Source organism: Actinia tenebrosa, unplaced genomic scaffold, assembly GCF_029948245.1.
Source record: "Actinia tenebrosa isolate PJP-AT-01 unplaced genomic scaffold, QUT_ActTen_1.0 PGA_scaffold7__59_contigs__length_16204524, whole genome shotgun sequence".
NCBI classification, from domain to species: Eukaryota; Metazoa; Cnidaria; class Anthozoa; order Actiniaria; family Actiniidae; genus Actinia; species Actinia tenebrosa.
The window spans coordinates 1,204,072-1,223,998 of NW_028292584.1; the positions used below are offsets into that span (position 1 = coordinate 1,204,072).

At 36.1% G+C, this 19,927-nt stretch overlaps 1 protein-coding gene across 1 annotated transcript in view; it reads right to left on the reverse strand.

The window, feature by feature from the left end:
* Positions 1-19,927, reverse strand: part of LOC116295583 (uncharacterized) — a 38,021-nt gene that overhangs the window by 3,611 nt on the left and 14,483 nt on the right. Inside the window, exons 19-35 of the mRNA XM_089040256.1 lie at positions 12,716-12,871; positions 11,319-11,541; positions 10,470-10,612; positions 9,802-10,005; positions 9,286-9,572; positions 8,673-8,778; positions 8,117-8,458; positions 7,770-7,802; positions 7,147-7,261; positions 6,053-6,115; positions 5,520-5,591; positions 5,007-5,078; positions 4,325-4,396; positions 4,038-4,109; positions 3,874-3,945; positions 3,467-3,538; positions 858-929 (exon numbers count right to left, since the gene is read on the reverse strand). Of these exons, the coding sequence (XP_088896382.1) occupies positions 858-929; positions 3,467-3,538; positions 3,874-3,945; positions 4,038-4,109; positions 4,325-4,396; positions 5,007-5,078; positions 5,520-5,591; positions 6,053-6,115; positions 7,147-7,261; positions 7,770-7,802; positions 8,117-8,458; positions 8,673-8,778; positions 9,286-9,572; positions 9,802-10,005; positions 10,470-10,612; positions 11,319-11,541; positions 12,716-12,871 (2,176 nt within the window). The remainder of the gene's footprint in view (positions 1-857; positions 930-3,466; positions 3,539-3,873; positions 3,946-4,037; positions 4,110-4,324; positions 4,397-5,006; positions 5,079-5,519; positions 5,592-6,052; positions 6,116-7,146; positions 7,262-7,769; positions 7,803-8,116; positions 8,459-8,672; positions 8,779-9,285; positions 9,573-9,801; positions 10,006-10,469; positions 10,613-11,318; positions 11,542-12,715; positions 12,872-19,927) is intronic.

The following is a 19,927-nucleotide window of genomic DNA, read 5'->3' on the forward strand; positions in this document are numbered from 1 at the left end:
AAAATATTTGGCTCGAGGTCATTTGTACGGACCTCGCTGCGCTCGGTCCGTACGACATGACCTCGAGCCAAATATTTTCCCGTCCGGCCCTCCCACTCAGTCAATAAGTACAAAAACTCTTACCAATCTCGCTTTCGATCGGTGGCTCAAGCCAAGGACATTAGAACAAAAATTTGGTGGTTTTTAGCCGTTAGAAACTGTTTAAACTGTTACTCGTCTGTTCTGTTATGTGCTGGCTTGATTTATTCAGTTTTCCCGTCTATATATACGCCAAAAATACTGCTGTGACCAACGGTCCAATCGTATGTAACGAACTACTGTATCCTATACCTGCCTCGTGACCGCTTACGTAAGCGTACGCGACGGTTAATAATTAACTCATTAACTTATTAACCGTCGCGTACGCTTACGTAAGCGGTCACGAGGCAGGTATAGGATACAGTAGTTCGTTACATACGATTGGACCGTTGGTCACAACAGTATTTTTGGCGTATATATAGACGGGAAAACTGAATAAATCAAGCCAGCACATAACAGAACAGATGAGTAACAGTTTAAACAGTTTCTAACGGCTAAAAAACCACCACTTTTTGCCCTAACGCCCTTGCTCAAGCCATGCTTGCCCATCCTGTAAGTAGGGTTTGTTTGATGCGTTGTTCTCTCTTTTGCCATAAGAGTCATTCTCCTGTTTCTCTGTTTTTTCTTCCCTCCGTAAAAATCACCATGTTGGTTGAGACGTTTATGCATAGAATATTTAACGCAGTGATGGTGTGTTTGAGAGACCACTATTAAAAATGTGATCTACTTATGTTATCTTAACAATATGTACAACTTTTCACATATATAGCTTAACTTACAGGAGTCGTAGGTTCTGTAGGTGACCAAACGTCGTCTCATCTATACTTTGAATGGGATTTTTATCGAGATATCTATAACATAATATGCGGTTTAATTTGCTACTGCTACTGCCATTCCTCTTCCCAAGAGGTAGCATTTAGTGTCAAGGGCGAATACAGGGGGAGGGTCGGGGGGGTCGCGACCCCTCTGTCATTCCTGAGGTCAAATGGGCTTCCTGTGGTAAAAATGCGACTGGGATTCCTTTGCTCACAAAATTTACCCCTGAGACCCCCCCTTCAAAAAAACCCTGGATCCGCCCTTGAGTGTCTTGTCACAAGTTTGGTGGATACTGGGTGTATATGTATATGTTGAGCGATTGTTTGTTTACAATACACTCAAAAAAATTGAGCAACTTAATTGGGATTCTACAGAGTGCATTTTGGGATTTAATTGTACTCCTCTCGTCCAATCCGAATCAAGTAATTTTGTAGAGTGTAATATAATTATAAAAAAATCTAATTTAGATACTGATCACTACCCACGCATTATAATTATGTTTCTCAATTACAAAAGGGTAATTTCCTAGGGCCTGAAACAGTGAAAACTGTCGTTTTAAAAACAGCTTATTTCACGCTCTTCTTACTGTGCCACTCACTAATGTTTATCGCTTCTTTATGGTAGTGTATTTTCAAATAACGTTAAGCAACACAAAATGTGAAAATGGATTTTAATCACGGCAGTGCGAGTCTCAATAAATCCTTGATTTTGGGCTGTTATTACTACATATTCGTTGTTGAATGCATATATATTCATTGATTTCGTTAAATCGTCCATAATAAAATAATAGGACTTTTGCAGCAACAGGTCACGTGACCCTACCCTCCATAAAAAGAGACGCTTTGTTAAAATGAATAACAGAAATCGAAAGAGCACCTCGATATTAGTAAGGAGTTTCAACTTATAATTTTGACTATAGTAGAAATGGCATTAAATACAAAATCGATTGTTTATATTTTCAAAATTTTCCGATATAGCGAACACTCTCATTGGTTGAAAGATGACCACGTGACACTAGTTAAATCTAAATGTATCCCGACCAGTAAAACAAGTTACTTATTTCCCGGTTGGGTAATAAGCTACTTATTTCCCGGTTGGGAAATAAGTTGCACGTGATAATAGTCGTGAAAATAAATAAGTGCACGTGACCAGAACTTGAAAAAAATCGTTAATGGCGTGATATTTTGTACAAATCAAAAACAACAGAGCGGGGGGCAGATATTTTGCTTAAATTTTCAGTACAAATGGAGCACGAAGCGAAACAATAGAGAGTTTTTCCAGTGATTCTACAGAAAAATTACAGACTTTGATTGAGAAAAAGGATTCGGAAAATACGAAAAAAAAAAAAAAAAAAAAAACGACTGAAAATGATGTTGCTACTTTCCTCGCTTTTTGGTAGAGAAATAGAAGAACGTATGTGAGTTGTATTTGTAAAATTATGGTCAGTTTTCATGCATTTTAGCTTGCTAAATAAAGCTCTTATTTCGTAAACTGACTTGATCTCAATATTTCTCAATTGCTATGTAACAAAACACTTTTAAGTTTATGGTCCCTCGGGAAATTAGTTAGTTTAGTTTTCAGCTTCGCCTCGTGAAGCATCGAGAATCTCGGGGGGGGGAAACTAACTATTTCCATCGCGACCAGACATTAAGTATATAATATTTTATTAGGATTTGTGTGGGGCATAGCTTGCCATAAAGCATATTTTCCATACAAATCCTTGTAAAATATTCAATTATTTTATATTTAATGACATTTCTACTACAATCAACATTATAAGCTAAAACTTTGCCTCCTTACTAATATTAAGGTTCTCTTTTGGCGAAACGTCTCTTTTTACGGGGAATAGGGTCACGTGATATGTCGTGGCAAAATGTCTATTAACCAGCTTAACTTCAATAAATCAAAAGATATAACTAGCTAAAAACTAGTGTGAGCTGCGTCGGTGTTTCTAATTAAACAGTAATGATGAAAAGGTAAATTATACACCGTGAAAAGATGAAAAAACTTATGAAACGATGAAATCATTGTTTTCGGTCTTTCTTTGATTAACGGCAACAATGATTGTCGCAAGACCAAAGAAATGCGGCTTATTCACCTATTGGGCACTCAACTTTAGTCCCAACGGGATTAATGAACGCTTTACTTTCAACTAACCTTTTCTTTTGTCTTTTGATTGTTTGTTTTTGTTTCCTTGCCTACCTTGCTCTCATTGGTTTCTTTTGTCTTATTCTATCATATATACACTCCTTTCTACCACTTCTTTCTCTTTTACTCCGACGAAGCACTAGCGTCCGAAACGTCAGTAAGTTTTTTCATCTTTTCACGGTGTATAATTTTCCTTTTCATCATTACTGTTTCAATAAATCAAGCTAGTCCCAGAAAACAACATTCAGAATCTTATAAAGAAAACGTCCACCAGAAAGAAACCACTTATAAAGAAAACGTCCACACCCACCACCAATCAGCGCGCGAAATATTTTTAGCCTAGCTAGCAGTGTAATGGACCAGTGAAATAGATTGAGTTGCACTCCCCTAGTACGTAATTTTCCCCTGATTTCAATTCACTTACAGTTCTTCAAGATATCGCAAGCTCCTGAAAGTATTCTTTGAGACTTTCTTCAATTTGTTGTTATTCAAATACCTGAAACACAAGTCTTCAAACATTATTAAACCACTCCTGTTTATCATTCTGGTTGAAAATCCCTATGCTTAAAATCACCAACCAATGCATGATGTTGGCTATAGTGTCACTCCAAGATTAGTGAAAATATGTCTACAATAGCCCTCTTTAGCTTAGGCACAATTTGTTGCCCATTTCAGACCACGTGTCATTCCCTTGAGTATCTTTTTTCATTGACATGGATGCAAATGAAACAATAATCATATTCTTAAAGGAAAGTCACGTGACCTGAAATGATGTAAACAAACGCTCCAAGCTATCAGAAGTCTAATTTCTGATGAAGCAATAGTACTTACAGAACTTTGAGACTTTCTAAGCTGTCAAAAACTCCATCGGGTAAGGCTTCAATTAGATTGTTTTGGAGATATCTAAATCAGATTTAGAACAGATTTTGAGAATTATAATCCTTTTTTGCTAAAAAAGGCAATATCGTAATCGCAATCGAAGCTAATAAACTTACAAATGTGTTAGGTTCTTGACAAATCCAAATGCTTGTTTCTCGATATGGCTGATTTGATTGGATCGGAGACTCCTGTTAACGACCAATAACAAAACGAATTTACAATTATTGTGATGTGAATGATATGGTTCAGTAGATACCAAAAGCTATAGGGCTACGCGCTATAGGTGGTTCCTGCAATCTTAACCGAAGCCTAGTAATGATGCTTCAGTAGTCCTGTAGCATGACATGAGAAGAAGAAGGATATCGTATTTTTTACCAAATTCAATAATCGATTGCATACTTACAGGACTTGAAGATTTTGGAGATTGTACAGTGACTTGTACTTTATGGTGCTTAAAAGATTACTACCTAAATCACTGATAGAAAGAAAATGTGTTTTTGATAACTGCTCTAGATTTAATCCGCAGTTATTGTCTGTAAAACCAAGACTGCCTTGCGAAGGACATAGCCTTACTTTTGCAAAACCGAAAAAACAGGTTCGTTTACTCCCCATTTATGCAAAGAAGAAAAATAAATCAAAAGGACACATGGCTATCGCCGTCCTTTATGCAAAAAAATAGACCAACGTGTTGCGGGTGCAGTATTGTAAGATAGGGGCTCAACAAACGCCTTTTCCTGCATATTTCCTTCATTTTAACGACAAGGCATTATTAAATTTTACTGAGCGTCAAGAACATGATCGTCTTCACAAGGAAGGGTTCCCTGCTGGAACCCACTCCTGGATCCTCTATCGTTAAACTGATCGCGACTAAAGAGATCTCCATTATGTGATGTCTTTTCTCGAGTGTGATTGATTCTTATATATATATATATATATACATTTTGCAAACAACTGAGAGGCTCTTTGTAACTTTGCTGATTTAATATGGATTTTCCGTAAAACAACAGCAAGAAAATGTACACACAAGAAAATATATTTAAAAATAAATTAAAAAATTAAAACTAACAAACAAACAAAGAACTTACAGCTTCTGTAGCCTTGACGATCCAGTAAATACGTTTGGCTGAAGCTCCTTGATAAAATTGAAATCCAATCGTCTAAATTGAAAACAAAGGGGAAAAAACAAAACAAATGTAACCATTAAAAATCGATACTAAAATACATACTGGATGAGAGAGAAAAGAAGAGAAAGAAAGAGAAAAAAGGTAAACAAAAGAAAAGAAAAGAAGAAAAAAAAAGGATGAAAATGAGAATTAAATATAAGTTTATTGGAAAACATTACCCCCGTTCACACCACACCTATTAAGGTGTTCAAAAGGTGTTTAGATTAGCTAGTAGCCGTTCCCACCACACTTACGGCTAACTAAAGAAGTTTCAAACCTTGTTTAACTAAACTACCTCGTGGAGGTTGTTTTAATCAATTTTAAAGATAGCGGTAAAAAAACGAAGGATGAGAGATTAGCTACTAAATAAGGTTAGTTGATGTGAAGAGGTATTTTATTTTCAATTATCATCACAACAGAATCAATAATACTTACAGTGTCGTCATATTTTTGAGTCCAGTAAACGAATACGGTGTAACACTCATTATGTAGTTATGACTAAGATCCCTATGAAAGAAGCATGAACGAAATATATATCTTATGAATTTAGGGGTCAAACTGAAGAAAATAGGCGTCAATGTTAGTAGGGTGACCTTTCTTTTTCGATTCAAAACACATGTTTTTCATAGTTGTTTAGGCTCTTGTCCAACCAGCTTATCTGAAATAGCGACGCTGAAACGATGTCTCTGAAAAACCGAGGCCTGCTAAGATTGACCAGGGAAAATAAAAACATGCGCGCCATTGCGATAAAAATATATCTCTTTAATTAGTCACTACTGTGGAAAAAAATATCAAAGCTATGAATATGGCGGGAAGCTCTTAAGATAAAACGCTTACGCGTGCGGGAGAATGGCAAAATCCCCCCCACAACACCCACATACTAATACACACCACTATGACCCCTGTTGAGAGGATGCTGTACATGCGACAGACTGTACTAAAATGCTTACGTTTCAAATTTTACTTACATATATTGAAGATCGGAATAAATACTGTATTCTATCCGTGACAGGCGGTTCTTTGAGATCATCCTATTTTTTGTAGAAATCAGAAATATATTAATCAATAAAACAGGAGATTTGTTAAAAGTAATTGACTACATTTTTAGCAAATACGATATGGTGGCTATCCGAGAATCACAATGCTTTATGGGTCGTAGGGGGCAGAAAAAAACGAAGATGGCTAATAATAGGTAGTATTTCTTAAACGAGAGCAAGTCTTGGATCAGGGGTTCCAAACACCGAGAAACTAATGAAGGCCGTTGGCCGAGTGTTTTTATTGCTTCGAGTCGTTTGAAATCCCTGATCCAACACGAAGCTCGAGTTTAAGAAATGGCTTCTCTGATTCGTAAAAATTAATGAAAGAAAGGCCAATGCTCCCATGAGTAAATAGTAGGCAGGCTTTGTTTCTATAGGCACAATGCCTCTAACTGCATATTCTCAAACGTTGGAATAAAAATTTGTCTTGTTTTATTTATTCAAAATCAACTTCTCAATTCCAATTCGATCTTGGGCTTTCGGGGCTCCATTAAACTAGCTTTGCTAAACTAGATGCTCCTGGATAAAAATTGATTCTGTTTCTTTTTTCGTGTCTTTTATATAAATTAGTACTCAACTCAAAACTATCAACGATTTCACTGTTAGCTTAGTAAGTAAGGCTCTAGAATATCATGCCAGAGGTACCCGGTTTGAGGCACCGGAAGTTAGTTACGAATTACACCAAATGTTAGGGAAATGATTAGCTAAGTAAGTAAAGTAAGCAAGTAAGACAGGTAAAAAAAGCAGAAGGCAGTGGAGAATAAAAGGGAAAAAGAGAGTGAAGTGTAATGGAAAGAATGGGAAATTACTTTTATGCTAATGAGATCCAAAGACCATGGATTTCGATATCTGATCCAAACCCATGGGTTGATAGAATATTTTTCTAAGATGATAGTCAATTTTCTTGTTATGTCAACCATCATAGTGGGTAATCACATCGTTTTGTTTTCTTCTCGCAGTATATAAAGGCTGCCCACAACCTATATAGTTAGTTCCCAATTAACAATATAATGTAGCGTTCTTACATGGCAATTGTGTTGACTGGAGTTTTCATTGGAATCGCTGTTAATCCCTTGCAGATTATCGAAACTGGTGGAGGATTTCCTAGTACAGCCGAACAGGTACAACTGGGTGGACAATCTAAAAAGCAAAAGCAAAGCCATGTAACCAGAATTAGCAAATAATTTGATACAAATAAACAAGTCCTCTTTACATTGGACGTAAATTTTAGATCACATGTCATTCCCTAGAGTGTTAATTCTTTTTTGAGGGTAAAGGTTAGTGTCCCCCATTTTCAAAAAAAAAAACAAACAAACAAACAAACAAAACAAAAAACAAAAAAAAAAAAACGGTCTTATTGCTTTAAAAGTCAGCCAAAATGTGCTACCAAACTGTCAAGTTATACATCTCACTATAAACGAATCATCATGATATCTCTGAAACACACAGTTTTGTGGACAAAACTAAAAATGCCAAAAACGTCATGCCTTAACAGGCCTGAGGACATAATTATAGATACAATTCAAAACAAAGAATCTCATTTTCTAGAGAATGGCACGTGATCTAAAATGGAAAAAAACATTTCGTCGACCAAAGTATAGAGATCTGCAAAACTAAAAGTTGAAGACATGAGCTGTTGTATCCTTACTTTCGATAAAGTTGCAATCCTCTGTTTCTTTTACTGAGAATAAATGCAAAAACAGGAATTCAAGTTTTGTCGACTGATGAAGAAACATGTACAGAAATATCGACAGCTTGGTTCTTTGCATTTTACTGAATGTGAAAATTAATTTTTTTTTACTATTTTTATTATTGCTGTTTTACTGATGCTGTTATTGCTCATTGCTACTGTCTTTTATAATGCAAAATTTATTGTTGTTGCTGCTGTTGTCGTTGGTGTTGTGCGATAGTTTATTTCCATGAGTGTTTAGCTTGTTGGTAGCAATTCATGTTAACAAATATATGAGAAGGAAGAAAGGTTAAGTGGAAACATACTGTGAGAAGAGTAGGACATCTTAAAGCCAGATAAACTGCGTTCATTGTCGGACATAAAGACTATGAGAAGCGAATTAGATGACGATTCCAGTAGTAGAGGAAACGAATCTCCGCAATATCTTCCCAGGATTTTTGAGCTGGAGGATGAACCATCGTATACCACAACATAATTGTCTTCACAGCTTTGGCTGTCTTGTAACTCAAAGGAAAGGAACTTCAAGCGAATAACGTATCCATTTGGCCGGGATATCCACCATTTGCATTGGATGTTATTTGGATATAAATCAGGGAAATAAGGGGATGTGAAAGTCCCTGATTGACTCGTCATTTTCACTTGGCAGCCTACACGAAGTAAAGAATAAGAATATATATATATAAATTTGAATAAAAGAAAAATAGAAACCGCGTGTGCATGTTGTGGTGTCAAAAGCATGCGCCCACAATCAATTAAAAGTTAATATTTATAAAAGCTGTTTTTTAACGTATTTATATTACAATTTAGATTTACAAATATTGTTACGGCATATTTTCAAAAAAGTTGCTGTAAACAAATTACCTCTTATCTCGTAAGTGCTAAAATATGAACAATACCAAGGCTTTGCGAAATATCCTGCCAGTCCAAAAGAACCCTGACCAAGACCTACAGTTGCGCTGACTTTGATCTGAAAAACCAAAAAGAAATCATGTCATGTCCAATGCCTTATAATTAAACCAAACAAGATAAAAAGCGTGGGAGGATGCAAGAGTTGTGGACCACTATTGCTAGATTTTATTGCTGGTTTCGCTATTAGTGAGGAAGCAATTCGCCTGAATCTAAATTCAGGCTTGAATCGATATGATGGGTGATTGTTTGCTTGTTTATTGAATACTTATAATTTCTTGCTCCATATTTATTTATTTTTGGGGATGCATGTTATGCCATAGCATAGTTAATATTAATTGTGATCATAGCCACCATGTTATTTTTGACGATAACAAAGCATTTCTCGTAAGCTCCTATTGTTCTATCTTCTGTCTTCTATTAGATCAACAAAAATAATGATTATTTTATTTTTATTCATATCTCAAGTGATTTTGAGTCATGTGATTGCACCCAACGTATTGGACTTCGGATAGGATCAATGTTAGGGAGCTATACAAAAAATTTTTTAAAGATCGGCTTCCTTTACCTTAAATGTCTGTAAAGCACTCAACGACACGGTCCCAAATCTCCATAACGGTAGGCTTGTTTTGGAGGATACAGCCCATACAAGTTCTTCATTAGTCGTATTAGTATCAAGATCCTTTAGATCAGATCGGTATATCTTAAGAGATGCATTTGAGTGACCAATCACCATGTACCGGAAGTAAAAACAAAGGCTAATGGAATAATCAGCTAATGGGCTGTTGAAGACGTTGCTGATTAAGTCGCTTGCAGTTTGCTTGGTAGAGTTTAGTGTAATAAGATATCCTTTACCTGAAATAAGATAAACACATAAAAGATTGGGGGAAAAGTATAACTAACAAACAAATGTATAAGCAAAACAATAGACCTAATTCGTCTTCGAGCAATGTTTACCCAGACCATGTGCCATTTCCATGAGAATATGATTCTTTGTAGAAACACGTCGTCCGCTGAAATGGGTAAACATTATTGCTCCAAGATGAATTAGGCTTATTACAAAAATTATACACCAAATAATTACCACCAACATCAAGGCAGGTTGGCGGATAAACCACATCTTGTCGGTTGCTGAATGTTGACCAATCCACAATATCACCTCCTTCTATACCACAACCTACTGCGCGTTGAGCTATCTCTGACAGGCCCATAGCTACTGTCCATACATTCATTCCACTAATCTTTCCAACGAAGTTATCTGCTCCAACAAGTAAAATACTACCACCACCTGCACGCAGAATTAAAAACGTTAGTTCTAAAACCAGCTCCAACTGCCTACAGTCATTTGGAGGCATGAATTGACGACGAGGAAAAGATGGTGGTCCAATATTAAGCCTGGTTATAAACACAAATGTAGTTTCAAACAAACGCAGACTCAGCATCGCATCTATCATCTATAGGTATGGAAAAAGACAAGCAATGCGTTGATGTTGAACGGGGAAGCGAATTTCCGGACCACTAAATGAAAAATGTATCGTTACTCATATATGCGTTTGATAACAGTGACACAATAATTCATGACCTTTATGTTATTTTTTTATTGCAATGGCTGTCATGTTTTTATTTTTTGCTGGTTAATTTTCGTATGCTTAATGACACTTTATTTTGCAGTGACGTCATTTCCAGGTCATTATTTCAGATCAGCTGGCTGCTAGCGAGAAGCGACATTTAGCATGCTCGAACATAACCTACCTGGTATCTTTTGGTCTTTATGCCAATCGTTACCCTGTATCACGAACATTCCATCTTTGTACATCTGATAAACTCCTCCCTTTGAGGTCCACACGAGACAAAGGTGGTGCCATCTGCCATCGTTGGCTGATACACTACTTTTCCTTGAAATAGGGTTAAAATAGAAAATAATTAAGATAGTGATTGGGTGTGGGGCAAACGTGAGAGTGAGAAATACGTCCAATCAAATCATTCCACCGCCAGCCGATTAGCTCAGTTGGTAAGATCGTCTGTCTGTTGTGCGGGAGGTCGTGGTTCAAGCCTCGGCCGGACCAACACTCAGGGTTTTAAAATAACTAAGGAGAAGGTGATGCCTTTGTAATTACATCTGCAAATGGTTAGACCTTCAAGTCTTCTCGGACAAGGACTTAAAACCGTAGGCCCTGTCTCCCAACCCTTCCTAACCTACAGTAAAATGGGGGAAATAAAAAAACCTGTTGAATTATTCGTATAATAGTGGGGAATTGTCTCCCAGTTCAACAGCCTATCCCAATCTGGAGGCATTAATACTAACTTACTAACAAATCACACATGATTGTAAGCTGCACGCCTGCTACTAGCGCCTTATACGCAGCCCGTAAAGTCCTCCACTGGACATGATTGTGAAGCACATTAAGACAATGTAAAATGCGCTATATAAGAACCCCGTTATTATTAAGAATCCCGTTATTATTAAGAACCCCGTTATTATTAAGAATCCCGTTATTATTCCACGGTTTTATCAAGGATTAAATTGTGACCCACAGAAATGACAGGAAAGCGTTTTAAAACATTACTAAAACCAAATGCGTCTTATCATCAAGAACCTACTTTTCTTTGCCCATAAGTCTTATGGCTATATTCTTGTAGTTGATCAACCCAAATCCAGTGGTATTAGTGCCATGGTATCTAAAGGGAGTTCCTTGGTTTACTGTATCATTCGTCTTCATCCAAACACAGGCTGTGAATGTCTCAAGATCTGGTATAATGAAGGTGACCAATGCTTTCGTCGAAACAACATTAAATGATATTTCAAATAGGCCGGATGTAATATCTATGAAACACAAAATATAGAAATGTTGCGTTATAAATTGACATTTTTCTAGGGATTTCTATCATCCTAGATCTAAAAGAAAAAAAGGATTATGGTCTTAAGGTTTTGTACGCAAGTGCTACACCCACATAATAGAGCACTACTGTAATTCCTCTTCCAGGTACATTGCTCAATCCCGACTTTTTTGAATCCCCCTTAAAATTCCCATGTTTCGGATAACTATATTGTAACGACACACAGGTACGCTTCTGAATAATTTATTACAAAACTACTTGCTCTAACGTGAACTAACACAACTAAAACTGTCACTAACGACTACAACTACGGCTTGACCTAGGCCTACTACACTTCAATATCATAAAAGTCCTTAGTAGAAGTCAGAAACTGGGCTTGGTCACTGCCAGAGTTCCTTCTTGTCCACATTGTTTTACTTCTACGTCACTCCGAATCAGTGTGAAGAAGTGTGGAGTTGGTCATCATTAGGACGTTTGTATAATGGCGTTACTTGCATAACGCCACTCCTCCTTTTTATGTTAATATTCTTTGCAAATAGTGTGAAAATCGGTGTCAATTAACTGAACCAAAAAAAGTGCGCAAAAAGTAAGTCACAAGAAATGCTTTTTTACAAGACGACGTTTTGAATAAAACCACTAGGCTTAATCAGGCGTGTGCAAAGTTATCATGATGTGATTTTTGTTACTCTAATGGTTGGGAGCATTAATGACAATTTTGGACACAACAGGCCGGTAGTCACGTGTTCTTCTGAAGCAACACGTCCGATAAAGACTAGAGGTTCATAGCTATAGCCGAAACGTCGCCTGGTAATAAAGTAAAGTATGTATATAAGTATATTAGATATTCAAGGAACATATATAGATATAGTCCTTGAGTTCGTTATGACCAGGGACATATGGGATAAAAAGTTCTACAAATATAAACTTTATGACTAATTAGTTACCTAGACCGACTATTTTTTTTTCACTTACAACTGGATATGTGCAAGGGCTTCTGGTAGTAGGAGTCAAATTACGCCAACATGCAAACGTCCTATTATCTTCTAAATTTAAACAGGGAGTCACTAAACCGACTAGATTTTTAGTCTTTAAGAAAGCCAACCCATATCTTTCTCGCTATAAACGAGAACATGCATACATAAAATGATGGCAAAGCTTACCAATAATAGAACCATTAACGTTATCCTGGTTAAAGACGACATCACTAGAAGACAACCTTGGAGACCACATGACGTTCGATGGCGAACCACGGACAGGGGTCCATTGTGGAGTTGGTTTCTGTTTGCCATAATTAACTCTGCAGTCCACATGATTTTCTAGGAATTGCGAAAAGAGAGCAATACCTCTTCAGAAGATGTGATCATAAAATGTAAAAAGGGACTTAATTCTTGGGGTGCAACCACGACTCAAACATTCCTTGAAAAAAATCTGAATGAAACAGCCGCTTTGTTGGTTAATCTAACAAGAGAAGCTAATGAGGAATCCTTGTTATCGTCAACCAGCGTGGCGGTTATGATGTAAAATGCACCTCAATAATAATAGTTCTAGCTAAAACACTATAAAACTTTCCCGATTTTGAAACGATAATGGCTCCAATTAGTCGAAGTTGTTCTTTAAAAAAAACGCAGTACCGTTAAATTAATTATAATTGTACAATAAATGTATAAAAGAATAAAGTCTGACCTCGACTTCAAGCATTTGTTTCATGGTCACTTAAGCGAATTGGTAAAGGCATATCTCCACAGCCATGATTTTTTTTTTTTTTTTTTAAATTAAATATTATTATTACCGTATTATTATTGTTATTATTATCATTATTATTATTATTATTACTATTATTACTATTATTATTATTATTATTATCATCATTATTATTATTATATTCTTGACTTTTCAATTAAGTTCATATAATCTGACCAGGTATTCTAACTTTCCTAAAAAGGACTAAACAAATAAATAAATAAGATAAAATGACAATAAAAATAAATTAAATAAATTAAAACAAAAAACTACAATGACAAAGCTTTGCTTAAAATATAGGCAATGCTTAGCAAAACGATTTTTTGCACCATGCTAATATTTCCCTAGCTTCATTCATTTTTTATTAGTCCTAGGGCGCCTATTACTACTGGGATGTTAATCACCCAAGGTCCCCACATTTTAGAGATTTCCATCTCTAAGTTCTTGTACTTGGATCTTTGTTCTAGTTCCTTTATTCTAACATTAATGTCGTTTGGCACTGACATATCGATCAGGAAACAGCGTTTACTTTACTTGTCTTTTACAAAAATATCTGGTCTCTTCGCGCCGATTTCCTTGTCCGTATGTATAGGCATGTCCCACAAAATGGTAGCATATTCATTATTCAGAACAGTTTGGACCTTGTGCTCGTACAATCTTTCGAATACTTCAAAGTTGTAGTTCTTGTACATCCGCTAATGGATGTAACTTGCTGCCTTACCGTGTCTTTCGATGTTCTCTTTTTTGGCAAGACAGGACACCCAGATGTTAAGTGGTCCACTGATTCAGCTGAGGTATTACAGAGTCTGCATTTCGGATCTGTGTCATCCTTGATTACTTGGTTTTGATATAGTCTTGTAGGTAGACTTTGATCTCGAGCAGCGATTATGAACCCCTCTGTTTCGGCTTTGAGTCCGCTACTTTTAAGCCACTGTCTTGCTTCTATCAGTGTCTGCTTTACTTAGCCTTTTATAGTATTGTCCATGCATTGGCTTTCCTTCCCATGATTCTCTTATAGACTGTAAACAATGTTTCTTTACTTGTTCCTTTCGCGTTTCTTTGCCTTTTCTGTTGTACTAGAGGCGTTTTCACATTGGGTACGGACTTCCATTCCTTGCTGAAACTTGTTGGCTCTCTCACTATTGAATACTTCTTCTTTGCCATTTCGTGCTGAAGCACCAATTTAGCATGCTTGTTGTCCTTCTCGTTGATATATACGTTTATCTCTACAGTCGACAATTTATAGCTGTTTTCTATCTGGATTAATTTTCTTCCACCTTTTCTGGGTAGATAGATACAATCGACGTCTGCTTTAGAATGGTGCATCTTATTCATCGTTAGGAATTTTCTCGTCTTTTTGTCTGATTTCTATATCTCCGCCAAAGTCCAGTGGATGATGTTAAAGCTGTAGCTGACAACAGGGACAGCCAGAGTGTTGATTGAGGTTATATTATTGGCTGCATTCAGCTCGCTTTTTGAGAGCAGGCGGACTCTTCTGTAATATTCCTTACGGATTTGCTCTTTCATGGTGGAGTGCTCTATTCCATCTCTTTCTCGTGTGACCCCAAGGTACTGGTAAAATCTTTCTTGTTCAAGATCTTTGATGGCTGTGTTGGTATCAAGTTGGGTGTTGGTGGACTTGACTAGTTTACCTTTTTTAAACGTTGCCTTTGCACACTTGTCTAATCCAAAATCCATTTTGATGTCTTTGCTAAACATCGGCGACGTATGAAGCAGGGATACAAGCTGGTCATCGTTGCTGGCATATAGTTTCAAGTCATCTATGTAAAATAGATGTGAAACCCTTTCTTCAAAAATCCTGTATGCACACCCTGGCTGAGTGGTGCAAGTGCAAGGCAAAAAAAAAAAAAAAGAGGTGAACACTAGTCTCCTTGGAAGATGTCATCGTTTATCCTTATTGCATAAGTGTGAACCTCGCCGTTCTCATGCTGGAGTAAGAGTCTTATAGCTTTCCAGTTCTTCATGGTTATTTGCAAGAAATTTCCGATCGTTGGTGATATTTTGAATATACGAAGGACTTTCATTAACCAGCTGTGAGGGACGCTATCAAAGGCTTTCTTGCAGTCAATCAAAGCCATACTGATGTTAACAAGAAGTTGGTCTTTGCATCCTTACGAGCCTCGGCAACATCCTTTCTGTTCAACAGGGAGCAATTTGTGTGTTCTAAGAAATTTTTACGTTCTGTCTGTTATCAAGATGTCAATAACTTGTAGGTTGTTTGTCAGGCATGTTATTGGTCTATAGTTACTGGTATATTTTGTAGCTTCGCTTTTTGGTAGAAGGTGTGTCCTGCCACTTGTGAGCCATTCTGGTGTTTTATCAGGCTCAGTTATCAGAATGTTGAATCGTCTAATGTTGAATTTTTCGGTGTGTAGCGATGATAGATATTTCAACCATAAGTTAGTTTTTTTAGTTTAGGTTTTTCTACTATTTTCTACTTAAAATTGGATATATCTTGATGAATATATGATGCAGCAGAAAACTCGAAACTGAAGTATCCAAAGACAAAAAAATTGATCAATATCATTGTATAAAGGCGTTGTATGGCAGACGTGTCGTGGGTTTCACAAAGTAAAGGAATTTTATACTGCTTGAACTAAATGACATGGCTCTTCCAGGAAACACCCATATTGCTGACTTTTGTAGCTGAAATAGTAGTCTTTGCTTAAACTTGTTCTAATTTAATTTAATTTAATGTAATCAAATTTCCAAATACATTACAGAATAGAATGATTCCCTAGTATAGGCCACCGTACTAAATATATTAACTATGATAAAAACTACAATAGAAAAATTGATTATATATATATACAAAATATAATAACTTATAATAATTTTAATAATAAATAAGTTAATGATAGCCAATAATAGATACATATGCAAGTACAATATAACCTAAAAGTTAAATTAACTAAGAAAATTTACATGAAATTTATTACGATAAAACGTCAATAAATTCTTACGAAAAACAGATAGAGAACATAACTCCCTAATATTAAGTGGAAGATTATTCCAAAGACAACATATACGAATAAAAAATGAATTCTTATAAGTTTCTGTCCGGCTATGAGGGACAGTAAGCGTTAGATGGTCAACGTTTCGAAGAGGTCGGTTACAAGAGCGAAATGATACATAATCTAAGATATTTACACTACACAAGTTCTTATAACATTTAAAGAAAAACACTAAATCAGCAATTTCTCTACGATATTGCATCGGTAATAAATCTAGCTAATGTAAACGCTCATGTTCAGAGAGATCTCGACCAAGAATTAGTCTGGTAGCCCTGCGCTGGATTTGAGCTCTAATTCAAAAATATTTCTCTGTGTATATGGAGACCATACTACGCTTGCATATTCAAGGCGTGATCTAACCCATGTTATGTAAAGCTATTTCTTAGTTTTCATAATTGAAATGTCCTTACATGTCCGATAAAGTAAGTTAAGCATTTTTTTGCGCTTTAGAAGAGATATAGTTGATATGATCATTCCAGCTTAAGTCATATCTGACAAAGACACCAACTAAGGTCTTTCTCAACATTCACTCGCTCTAGCTTAATCCCTCCAAGAAAATGATCCCTGTCAATTACCGGTTTAATACGAGCCACCCTCAGGACCTTACACTTAGTGACATTAAAAGTAATTCCCCACTTACATGACCACCTGTATAACTTATTTAAGTCGTCCTGTAGTTTATCCCCATCCTGCTAACCAAGGATTAAGCGAAAGCATTTGGAATCATCCCGCAAAAAGGGGCAATGATGTATATTTTGAGATTACACTAGGCAGATCATTGATAAAAATTACAAAGTGGCCCCAAAATTGACCCTTGAGGGACCCCAGGTGTAATAGGAAGAAAATCTGAACTAGCATTATTTAATACAACCCTGTGTCTCCTGCCAGTCAAATATGATCTAAACCACGACAACATTGAACCTCTGATGCCAAATCATTCAAGCTTGAACAACAGTCGTTCATGCGGATACCTTACGTTTCATGTTGGATAACTTACGGAAAAATTCAATCAAAGATTTCATTATACACTAGCCTTTCAAGTACTTTAGACAATACATCTAAAAGCGATATACCTCTATAGTTGGTGGCATCTGCCTTGGAATCGCACTTATGAATAGGAACTAAATTGGCATCTTTCCATTTTTCACTGTAAATACGAAAGATAATAGACTGACGTTTCGGACGTTAGTCCTTCGTCGGAGTCAATGGGAGAAAGAGAATGATGGAGGGGTTTATAGCGGAGCTCCCGCGCGGGCTGAACGCGGAGCCCCATACTTAAGAAAAAATGGTAAACCATCGAGTTGATTTTTCATGGCTTGGCTGACGTCACTTCCGTCCGTCCGTGTACGCAAGAATTCCGATTGGCTGGTTAGATTATCTTTTTTTTTTTTGGCGGGAATGTCAACGCGTTGCAACATCCGGGTACATATAAAGGTACACACGTACAAATATGTGTACATACAATCCGGCTATTAAAATTTTGTAAAAAACGTTTTTACACCTGTTATTACGTATAGAAATACCGAAAGATAACACAATTTTTATTCAAGCTTATGTTTATATTTATATTTACTCTATTTACGATGGAACCCCTTTCCGAAATCGATATGTCGAAAGAAAGCTCAGAGGAGAATGAAGCCAAAAGAAAGGCCAGAAGTAAAAGAGTTTTTTCGGAAGAGGAAAAACTCTGGAGGCGTGAAAAAGAAAGGCAAAGACGAAGGAATCTCACCAAAGAAACTCAAAAGTTTTAATATTTCTATAGATAAGCTTAATTTATTTTAATGCTGGAGGAAATATAACATGAAGAGAATATTACAACAAATATTCGTCCTTTGTTTAGCTTTGTAAATCATTAACAATTCGGTTGTTTTTAACCAACTATCATATGTTTTTCGTTAAAGAAAAATTCAGCTTTGTTTGCCTCCTATCGCGGGTCCCATCGGCAAAACAAAGCTGAAGACTTTCATTCAATAATTTTATATCTTTCTACAGATAATTTATTTATATATTGAAAGAAATGTAAAATTACACCAACCATTCAACTGTTTATGAAGTTGTTCGAGCTAGCCATGATTATACAAATGAGCTTAAATTTGTGTTGTTGAGAGATGATATTGTATAAAGACCTTGTATTTCACTTCATAACCAAGCTAAAAAATTTTCAAAAACATTTACAGATGCCAATTTACTGACAAAGAAATTAGTTATTTTGTATTTTGCATTATTTTCTATTTTTTCTCAGTTGTTCGTGTCAAGTTTAATACTGAATGTAAACTTTTCGAAAACGTTTGTCGTTCGTGATTTTCGTATCTTTCTCACTCATGAAAACTGGTAAAGCTTTTCGAAAAGTAGTTAATTCTCATATGAAAGGAATAAAATTATTTTAATAAAGTAATTAAGAAAACGTTTTCCTTTTAACTGATGACACATTTGGTTTTAAATGTTCAGGGCCTTTATTTCTCAAGTTTAGTTAGTTGATGATTCCAGAGGCAATTTTCTCTCTGATGCTAACAAAGCATTTTTTTTTTTTTTTTAATATTTTCATTGCGGTAAAAATACATTTAATATAAAAACATCAAAATTCTTATGGTTTTCCAAACATCGTTATGTGAAAGACGCAAGTAAGCTTTAGTTTTTTCTCACCTTAACCAGTTTTCAAGTCTGTTTCATAGTCCTGATTTGTCCTAAAAGAATCCGGGAAATCTCCAAAATTTCGATTTCAATGAAAGACATCCAAGGTAAATTTCACTAAACCTGATATTTTGTTGGATTGTCTGTAGTTATCTTTCGTTTTTTTAAAATAAAATTAAACAGGAATTCAAAGCTTAATCGGCCATGGAAAACTTTGTCGAAGAATCTTCAAAGAACAAACATAGCCCGTGGGGTGGCTGGTGGTGAGTTGTGTTCAAAATTCCTAAGTGGGATGGTATAATCACGCATAAAAATTTCGATTTCAATGCATGGTTTTTATTATGGAATACTTTATCTTCATCTCGAATAAAAATAATTGAAGATTTTTTTCCCGATCTTGTTTTTACCTTTCAGATTCATTCAAATTGGGCTCCCTGGCTCCCTAATTTCGTATCGGGAGCTCCGCTTTTAGGCAGTGCCTAAATATATAAATTATAGTGGTGTAGGGAGAAAACAAACCAATAAGAAAATAGCAAGTCGTAAAACAAAAGAGAACAAAAGGATCGAAAATAATAATGGTAGGTGAGAAGTGTCTAATTAAAGGTGAAGCGTTCATTCCGCCGGTGCGGATTAACTGTGCCAAGCGAAAGAATCAAGTGCATTTCTTTTGTCTTGCGTGAATTATTGCTACGGTGTGTTAAGCAAAGACCAAGTTTAAGGACTAACGTCCAAAACGTCAGTCTATTATCTTTCGTATTTACGGTGATAAAATTATCCTCTACGACACTTTTGTTTTAACTAAAAAACACCGACGCAGTCCAAACTAGTTCTAAAACTAGTCGTTATTACCATTTTCAGAAAACGATCCTAGCTCCAAACACATATTAAACAGCCGACACAATGATGGTGCAATTTCCTCGACACATGATTGTATGAGCTTAGGAGAAAAACCAAGCGACGCCTTAT